The 10872-nt window shown below is 28.0% G+C and overlaps 1 protein-coding gene across 1 annotated transcript; it reads right to left on the reverse strand.

Annotated features, from left to right (window-relative positions):
• Positions 1–4639: 4639 nt before the first annotated feature.
• Positions 4640–7034, reverse strand: LOC101506162 (uncharacterized). Its single transcript, XM_004492215.4, has 2 exons — positions 6889–7034; positions 4640–5594 (listed from the first exon to the last, which is right to left on the reverse strand). The coding sequence occupies exon 2, from the start codon at positions 5497–5499 to the stop codon at positions 4852–4854; it is 648 nt and encodes a 215-aa protein (XP_004492272.1). The 5' UTR covers positions 5500–5594; positions 6889–7034; the 3' UTR covers positions 4640–4851.
• Between the last annotated feature and the right edge of the window lie 3838 nt (positions 7035–10872).

The following is a 10872-nucleotide window of genomic DNA, read 5'->3' on the forward strand; positions in this document are numbered from 1 at the left end:
CTCTCATCTCTACTGTCTTAATTAACCAATTTAGTTATACTGAGATAAGTATTAAATAATTTGTATTAAAAATAAAATATTTTATTTAATTTATATAAAATTTTATCAAAATTAATTTTAAAAATATTAAAATGTGAGACCTTTTTCATAAATAAAAAAATATTTGAAGTCTTATTTTTGTTTTGTTTTTAGGGAGGCTAAAGGTTTGGTGGTCTTACCTTGTACCGCTCTGTGTAGAACGGCTAAATGACAATCTACAATCCACTACCTATAAATAATATTTTTCATATTAATGATGTACTCACCTTTTATCTTATGATTATTCAATTTATAATTAATATTTCTCTCATCTCTACTGTCTTAATTAACCAATTTAGTTATACTGAGATAATTATTAAATAATTTGTATTAAAAATAAAATATTTTATTTAATTTATATAAAATTTTATCAAAATTAATTTTAAAAATATTAAAATGTGAGACCTTTTTCATAAATAAAAAAATATTTGAAGTCTTATTTTTGTTTTGTTTTTAGGGAGGCTAAAGGTTTGGTGGTCTTACCTTGTACCGCTCTGTGTAGAACGGCTAAATGACAATCTACAATCCACTACCTATAAAATATAATAATGGGAATTTCCCTTTTACCCCGTCTATTTTGTCCCTACTACTAGGATGTAAAAAAAAAAAAAGCCTAAATTTAAATTAAATGGGAGCACTGAACTCAACTAAATTAAATCTTTTTGAAGTAAACTGCTTAATAAGATTTGAAAACTAAATTGTATTGAATTGTTTTTTTTTTTTCTAGTCATGTCAGCATTGCGTATAAGTTAATATATCAGCTATAGTATCTTTACTCACGATATTTTATTGCTCTTTACCTTCGATATAATCAACATGCTCTCATTTTTTGATTTTTTTTATTCAATAATATATCTAATATTGAATATAAAAATATAATAATACTCGATATATATAATATTATTCTAATTAGTATAATGCAAATCTATATCGAATATTCTATTCTAAAATTAAAATCAGAACAGAACTCAAACCAAACAAAAAGACATTTGAACTTTGGTTTAACAAAGTCTGAAAATTATAGATATAACTTGCGACTGCCTCTATATTTGCATATTTGAAGATCTTGCAATCTTGTATCAGATCCAAACTCATACGCTCAATTAGAACAAATCTTAGAATTTGGTTTAACAAACCATTAAAATTTTTCGCTAGAATCTTTCTCATTTTCTTCCAATATATCTGCTCAATATAATTGATTTCAAAGATAGTTCAAATTAATAGAATAATTTAGTTCTTATTTCTAGAACCAATTCGATTTGGAAACACAAAATATAGTGCACCGAACTATTTAAACAGTTTTGTTAGAATTAAATATGAATCACTTGGTTCGATTCATTTGATCAAACCACTAAACTATTTCGAATTTAATTCAATTTTTATATTGAAGTGAATCATGCTCATCTCTATCTACCCTATATTATTTAAATCGTAATACCTTTTGGATTTTAAAACTACTATTGTAAGTTTTGAAAATTTTAAAATTTAATTTTTATAGAATAATTTTTTCTAAAAAATTCAAATCAAATTAATTTTCTTTTTTAAATTAGCGAAAAAATTAATTGTTAAACAAGAGAATTTTGTGTGTTAAATTAACTATGGCTAAAACTACGTTTAACTGTGCAAATTTTTTTATTAATGATGATAATATATTAGTTTATTGTAAAGGATTGACCAAAATTTTACTTTATACCTCCACAAAATATAGTGGTGTGAAACAACTATTTTTGATATAATAAAATAAAATAAGTAGTGTGTGAAATATGAAGGTAGGAGTATAATAGTAAAGGTATATGATAAAATTTTCAATATTAACATTGCATGTAAACATTAATATAATTTGAAAAAATTAAAATAAATTTAATATAATTATATGAATTGATATCGAACACACTTCAACATAAGGTGTAGATATGATATAGATAGTAGATAATATAATATTAATGTATATTTTTTATAAATAATAATATTAATATAATATAGATAAATGATATATAACAAAAGTATATATAAATTATTTTCATTAACTTCGATACTATTGGAATGACTTTACCTTACCACAAACATATTATTTCTTTGCATCAGAGTTGAACACAGGCCGTTTCAAATAAAAAAATCCAATTCGACAAACATGGATTGGGTAGTAAGTATTAGACGGAGCTATATATTTCTTGCGACCTTCGCAAATTAGATCTGATGGTATTTCAAATATATGGAAGAACAAAACAAATAGGGCCGTAAAAAATGAAAATAGAAGTTAAGTGAAGCAACTATGTCATACTTAATAATATATTTTACATTACTCCACGACTTTGGAGAAGAAATAATGTAAAAAAAAGAAAAGTCATGCTAAATAGTTCCTTTAGAGCATTTGTTAAAAAATCTAAACAAAAATTTTGAATTGAAAAACAACAAAATTACAACTTAAAAAAAGTTAATTATATAATTTTTTATATAATTTTAAAACTTAATTGCAGTCTTGGTCTCTATTATTACCAATTTATGAAATTAGTCTCTCTATTTTAAAAGTCGACAATATAGAACAATCTAGATACATTAATTATTTAATGTTATTAGTTAATTTAAAAATATGAAAAAAATTTAAAGTTGAAAGTTAAATTTTTATGGCGTTTTAATTCAATTTCATGAGTATTGATTATTCTATATCGTCGTATTATATGTCACGTTATTTAAAACATATTAGATCATCATTTTTTTGTTAAAAAATTAAAGAAAAATACCAAAATTGTCAAATTTTAAAATAGAGTACCAATTACATAAATCAATAAAAATAGAAGAACTAATACTACAATTAAATCTAATTTTAATAAAAAAAATTTATATTTAGAACATTATTACAATATACCTCATTTTTTTAAAGTGGAAACAATATACCTCATTTCTTAAAAATTAACAAAATAGTATCAACTAATGTTGATGGGTTGTATGCTTTTGTAAGTCTCAAGATATGTGTTTTTTTTGAAAAGCTTATGCTTTACAAGTCAGTGGAAAGTAAACAAACAGTTTATGTAGGGTATTCCATTTGTCGTTGTGTGTAGGCACCAATAGATCAAATTGTGGTCGCCCGCACCGCTCGATCCAAACCGCACAAGACAAAATAAAGTGTCACCTGAAAAGATCCACCCACAATATTGTTGTTGTTGTCAGTTGGGTTCTGTTTCAGTCGGTTCAGAATTTCTTATCCAACCCTACTTACACCTGCTCACTGGACTTGAGTCATTTGGTTTTGTGATATACTACTCCCTCCGTGTCACCTACTATTTTAAAAAAATGTAACAAGTAAATTAAAAAAAAATTATTTTATTAAATTATTTATCTTAATTATTGATGAGTATTTCATTATATTAATATACAATATAATAATTTTTTAATAGTTGTGTAATAATTAAAAGATAATATAGAGAAAATAATTAAAATTATATTAAAAACTTTAATAATATTTATTTTAAAATAATTTTTTTATTAAATAACACTCATTATAAAACAAATGAAATTTTTTTTTTCGTGTCTTGAAGTACCGTAAGACAAAAACTACAATTGTAAACTTCCCATAAGGTGACGTTTTGTGAAGAGCTGACGGAGCAAACAAACGTTTGATTAATATCTTTTTTAACTTAAACTTCTTAATATGAAATTATAATATAAATGAATTTTAAGATGTACCAATTTGATGAGTGGTTCACAGTATATTGTACTTGAAAAATGTTCACAACTCCAATCATGACATGTTTTGTTTTGTAGAAGTAGAATTTTATGATCCTCCTCATTCCTAAAATTGAGAGTGCCACTTGATAATATTCGTCAAATTAACTTCAATTAACTTACCATATCAACTACAAAGAAAAAAAAAGTGCAAACTTATACTTTTGAGAAGGGTTATCACTTACATAAATTAAGTCACTCTCTCAACTGTAAGAACAAAGAGAACTGCGAACTTCTACTTTTAAAACATGTCATCGATCATCATTAGCGTTTCAAGTAATTTTTAAGCACTTATTCATGTTGAACCTTCACTTATAATTTAAGAACTATAAATGCAAACTGTCAAACTAAATGCTTTTTTTTTTGCTGGAGGATGTTTGAGGTCATTCTGCTGGAGGTGGCTTTTCCGGACATGACCCTTGCATGTTTGCCCATAGGGTTTTAGGTATCATTATATATGCTTGACGAATTGCAGATGACAAATAAGCACATTACGAGGGAAATTATAATTTTTCCACAAGACTAACAGCTTTTGTTTTGTTATCTATTCATGTTCAAAAGCATTTATCGTAATACACAGTATAGTAAACAAAATTAAACGACACATACACAACATAAAAAATTAAACAGTACATACACACAATACATGCTCCCAGTCCCCAGAAGAGTATATAACATTTTTAAGTCAAATACATAAAATTGGAAATTGAAAAGGTCACTGCTATGGACAAATTAAAATAGATATTCTACGTCACTGCACCAAAATTATGTTGAAAATAAAAGAGTCCAGAAAACCATAAATTTCTTGTAGAAAGTACTGGATATGTATGCAAACCAATTTCAGAAGCATGAATAATACTTTTATTTCATCCAAGAGAAAAATAAAAGATAATGTTATGTAGCAGCTAAAAATGAGCACGGCTTGAAACACAATACTAGCAAAATTTGCAGTATATTCGGCTAACAATGTGAAATTTTCTAAATTCCATATAACTTCTAATTTTTTTTAATACTAGATGAAAAGTTCTCCAAAAAACAGAACACATCACTTCATTCCATAACGACATTTGCGCCAAGAGCTTTCAATTTCTCTATTATCTGCTCTCCTTCTTCCTTTGAAACACCTTTCTTTATAATAGAAGGTGCTTTTTCCACTAAATCCTTTGCCTCCTTCAAGCCTAAATCAGTAAAACCGCGAACTTCCTTGATAACTTTAATTTTGGAAGCTGCTTCATAGGACACCAGTTTCAATTCAAATACAGTTTTTTCTGGCTTTAGTTCCTCCTTCGCTGTTGTTGGTGCATTCGCTGCCATTCCAGCCAAATTTACAGATCCTGGTTTCATAAATCCCACATTAGGCATCTCTTTTACCCCCATTTTCTTCATCAGAGTGAGACCCAATTCAGCACCTTCAGCTAGCGTTAGAGATGCCACTTCATCAACAAGCCTGAAAACTCTCTCCGATGGAGGCCCACGATGCTCATTAGGATCAAATGTTACAGGATCAAAATCAGCTGGGAGACTTCTTTGATCAATTTCAACTTCCTCTACATCCTCCTCTTTCCTTGCAGCTTGACCTAGGTTTCTTGTAAATACATTTAGTTTGCTAACATTAAGCCCTACATTGCTAGCATAAAGAGGTTGTCTATACAACAAACCATTTGGTAAACAGTGTCTTATTCTAAAAAGCGAGCTCATTATTGGCTAATACTATTGCTAGCTCTTACAATGGCAAATTAGCTCCGTATGCCACACATTGGGTTTGCAAACACCTACTCTGATGCATAAAAATCCTGAAAGCAGAATGAAAAAAGATAGTTTAAAACTATTATCCAAAGCTTATTGAAAAATTGTTAAGTGTCCTAAAAAATTGCATGGAGTAAATTACTAAATCTTAAAGAAATAAAGACTCAATGCCACATATTCTCAGATTATGGATGAGTTCAAAGAAGTGAACAATGTTTGAAGATTTAAACACCACTCAAGGTCAATAAAGGGATGCCTAGTGCAAAAGGCTCTCACTAGATGGAGTTGAAGAGGGTAGATGCAGTGTTGCATATTGTGGAAAATTGTGGTTCATTCAAATTTCGCTACACTGCAGTGCTATAGCACTGCTATTGCTAGTATTTGGCAATACTTTGTATCAAATTACCTATAGTTGAACAATAGCAGTTTGTCAAAATTCCACTACACTCGCTATAACCGCTATTTGACAACACCTTAGAAGTATGCAGTCTTACCCCCATAGACGAAGAGACTGTTTCCACATAGCCAATAGTGTAACAAAATATGGAAATATAAGAATGGTGAGCTGACAGGAAAACACATGGAACCATAAATGATAAATCATAAGACACGACAAACAAACTCCTTAACACACCTACCAAATAATCATGGCAACAGGGAAAGTCAGGTGTATTTCACTTTCCCCACCCTAACTCTTGAAACTGCCCCCAATCCTGTCCACATCCACCCCATGACACCATTCCTCACTTGGAGTGGGAATGCATAATTCAGGGGTCAGGGAAAACTACCCAATCCTCTGCCCCCTTCTCCTTAGTCCTCCTCACGTCACTATTTTTTGTTCAATTCTCGGACCCCTTGTTCTGCTCATATTTTGCAAAAGACAGAGACTAAATAATATAACAAACACATACTAGCTTAATCAATGCATAATAATAGGCATGGAACCTAATCAAACTAAGAAACCTAAAATCAAATCATATTACAAGTACAAACATGTAAATCTTAGAGAAATAATAAAAAAAATAAACTTCATTGCATATCATCATAATGAGCCCAAACATCTTCATTCCACCATGAAAATGATTTTTGCGTAATTTAATTTTCGCAAAAACGGCATATCGCGGAAATATCGTTGTTTTGCATTTCAACAATCAAAGAGAGTACCAATTGATGAGGGATGCATAAATTATTCTTCATTTAATTGCAACAAGAGAAAGATTCATTGTTATTGAAAAATTGTCGAAATGAAGTGGTTAAATCCTCAAACAAGCGCAACATGATAACGAAAATTGCGCGAATCAGGGCGTACAGAGAGAAATAGATTATAGAAATAGAGAAAACCTGGAAAAAAACTGTTGGTGCAGAAGGTGCACCTCGACGGCGACCTGAGACGGCGGGCGGCTAGGGAGATTTCGAAAATGAGATACTGCTACATCAGACAACGGAGATCGGAAGTGTAACCGAAAACCTAAGTTTATTTTTTAGATAAAAAAAAGAGGAAATTACTAAATTATTCAATAAAATTATAGAAATCGGTCAATTACTCATCTTAATTTTCAAAATAGAAAAATAATATTGTGAAATTTAAAAACAATATAGTCTTTTATAATTTCATCAGTTAACACTCTTTATGTGGCGAACTGAGTAGTTGGCCAACTTAACGAGGGGTTAATATATCCAATTTAAAAGTATGATGGACTGATTTTTTCTTGAATATCCAATTTTATTTTTAAAATTAAAATCCCGTCATCAAACTCATTTGTTAGCTAACTTATTGTCATTTAAGAAGGGATTAATTTGTTTGGCTTAGAAATACAATTGACTCATTTTCTCAATTTTGAAAACTCAACTTTATTTTTAAAACTAAAACTCTGTCATTATTGCAGCAGAATTCAGTCGTTAATCAATTTATTGTCATATAAGAAAAGGTTAATTTGTTCGATTTGAGAACACGATGGACTTATTTGCTCGAATTTGGAAACTCAACTTTATTTTTAAAAGATTTAATTGCAATTTTAGTTTCTCTATTTTTAGTAATTCATGAAGAGAGAGATTGTATGGAGGGTCACTTGTATTTGTATTTGTATTTATGTATAAAAATGTGTTTAAATATCATTACTCTATAAAAAAAAGTTAATTTGTCTGATTTGAGAACACATGAACTTATTTGCTCGAATTTGGAAACTCAACTTTATTTTTAAAAGACTTAATTGCAATTTTAGTTTCTCTATTTTTAGTGATTCATGAAATTGATCCCCTATTTTAAAAGTCGATAATTTTTGTCTCTCTTTCTGACTTTTTAACTAAAAAATGATGACGTGAGATTTTTAAATAACGTAACATATGATACGATAATATAAAATGATTAACACCCATAGAATTGGAATAAAACACAATAAAAACATAACTTTCAACTTCATAAATTTTCCATGTTTTTAATTTAATTAATGAAATATGAAAAATTAATGTATTTAGATGTTTATATATCATAGAATTTTATATCACGTAATTAAAAATATGTTAATTATGCACTTTCAAAAATGGGAGAGATCGACCAAAACTTTCAACTTTTTAAATAGGGGGACAATTTTCGTGAATCGTTAATAATAGAGGGACTAAAACTACAATTAAACATTTTCAAAACTAAAATTATGTTATCATTGCAGGCAAACTCAGTCGTTAGCCAACTCATTGTCATGTAAAAAAAGGGTTAATTGATTTTTAGAAACACGATAAACTAATTTGTTCAATTTTAAAAACTCAACTTTATTTTTAAAACTAAAACTATGTTTGCAATTGTAACATTTCCATCTATTAATTTTCTTAATAAAAAAACAAAATAATTATATATTAATAGAATCAAAAAATATTTGGAGAATAAATTCAAACACACTCACTCTGCATATATAATAGCAACCACGACATTTGCTACAATTATCTCTATAGTTTCCCTCAAAATAAGTTTTGAAATTTTTAGAAATCATCTGCTTGAAATAACGCCAAACATTCTTTGAAATATGTAAAATTATTGAATGATGAGGCTCTTACTGTAATCTAAGATGAGTTTTGTGGTGAACAATGTGAGAGGAATCAGAGGAGAAAATTGAAACAAAATATGGTCCCACTAATGGTGTGTTTGGCTGCGATGAGAAAGTGAAAAGAGAGAAAAAAGGTAAGAAAGAGTTTAAGTTGAATCTCCCTAAAAAAAATATGAAAATCAAATAATATTTAGAATCTAATAAATTAAATTAACATTCACTAATTGTACTACAAATATTTGATAGTTTAATAAATATTTAAATTAAATTAATAAACGAACTGGAGTAGATGGTGTGATGCAAAAAAAAGGAATAACATAAAATAGATTGCACTCATAAAGACAATGATCAATCACAATGACAAATTGGAAAAGTAAAAAAATAAGTATATTTATTTTTGCTTTCTCCACAATGGAAATAAGAAAGTTAAAAGGTGTACGACCCACAAATTTTGAGTCTCTCTTCACTTGTTTAAAAACCAAACAAAATAAGTTTATCATTTCTCTTCAACTTTTCTCTTCTTTAACTCTCTCTTTTTTATTTCTCTCAGACCAATCAAGTCCTAAGTAATTCATGGATCATGAAGTTCAAAAATATCCGTGTGATATTGGCAAAACTACAACTATTGTTAACCAAGGAAAATTATTCGTGATAAAAATAAGATACACTTGGGCTAGAAAAACCCGTGCTCAAAATAAAATAGAAATTTTTTTTTTTCTATTTTATTTTGAGCACGAGTTTTTGCCAGTAAAAAAACGTATTCGTGTGGTGTTTTTTGAAACGTATCAATAAGCTAGACCCATACTTCGAGTTGTTTCATGCCATAAATAAACTCGAACACTTAAGAAATCCGTTGGACAAGCGGACTCACACCTAATTATCAATTAAGCATGAGTTGTTTCATGTATAACACCATTGGTGGGGTGTGGGTGATGTTGTGGAAAGTGAAAAGGGTGTAGGAGGAGTAATGGTAGGTGTGCATGGTGATGTAGGAGGTGGAGAGAATGTGGGAGGAGTGACTCATTTCAATTGAGTCTAAAGAACTCATTATTTTGATATTATACTTTTTTGAAGTGTGATTTTTAAAATAAACATCTTTATTTATATAATATGTCATGAACTAATTACAGTGTGTTTAGTTAAAGTGAAATATGAAAGTCAGATATCTCTGCGAGAGAAGTTGCGAAGAGACATAACATTTCGATTGTTTGTTGCAGCTATGAAGTATCAAAGAGAGAAAAAATAATGGTGGACCCACCACCTTTTGCTTTCTTTGCATTGAGCGACGATTTTGAAGAGAAAGACTAAAATGTTGCTACGTTACATTTCTATCCCTGCTCTAGTATATGAATATGCACAGAACCATGCCTATTTTTATATGTTTTTTATTTTAAAAATATTACCACGTTGTGTGTTGTTCTAATAATTAAATAATAACATTTTAATTTAAAAAATAAAAATAACATTTTTATTGTTTCTTTTTTGAAAAATAAGACTAATTTAAGAGGATTAATAATGATATTAAAAATTAGTTATAATAAATAAATTTTATTTAACTAGTTCATTAAAAAAATATTTAACTAGTTAATTCATAATGGAATTATTAAATCAAAATATTAACTAGCTCAGTAATTTAAATTAATATACATAATTTAATTAATTAGTTAATTTAGTTTAACTTTAAATAAATAAATAAAATTAATTTTGATGGAAATATTATTTAACAAGGGACATTATTATACTTTTATAGGTAAACAATATTTCTCTCTTTCTTATTTCTCTTATACCAATCCAATACATCAAATTTATTATATTTTTTTTTATCTATTTCTCTCTTCTCACACTCTCTCTTACATATTTGTCTCTACACAACTTCTCTTCCAAACCAAACACATCCTAAGTAAGAGTGAGATAATTGATTTCTATATCATGTATAAAATGCAACACTTGATAATAATTTTTCATTAAGGATATAAACACATTTTTTAACAACTTTTTACTATATATATAGGCTAAATTACATCTGTGGTCCTTTAACTTAATTTCAGGTAACGTTTTACTCCTTTATCTTTTTTTTTCTTCCCAATTTAGTCCTTTATTCCTAACAATATCAAATAAAGTATGAAATTAATATGAGTTTATTTGAAGATTTGCGTTACGAATTTGATGAAATTTGTATTATATTGAAGAATATAATTAATTTTATGAGTTTTGATTGAATTTTTTTTTTGAATTTTTGTATGAAAAAGGATGACATTGTTGAAATTTTAAAACATAAAATATCGAA

This window comes from Cicer arietinum, chromosome 3, assembly GCF_000331145.2.
Source record: "Cicer arietinum cultivar CDC Frontier isolate Library 1 chromosome 3, Cicar.CDCFrontier_v2.0, whole genome shotgun sequence".
Lineage (NCBI taxonomy): Eukaryota > Viridiplantae > Streptophyta > Magnoliopsida > Fabales > Fabaceae > Cicer > Cicer arietinum.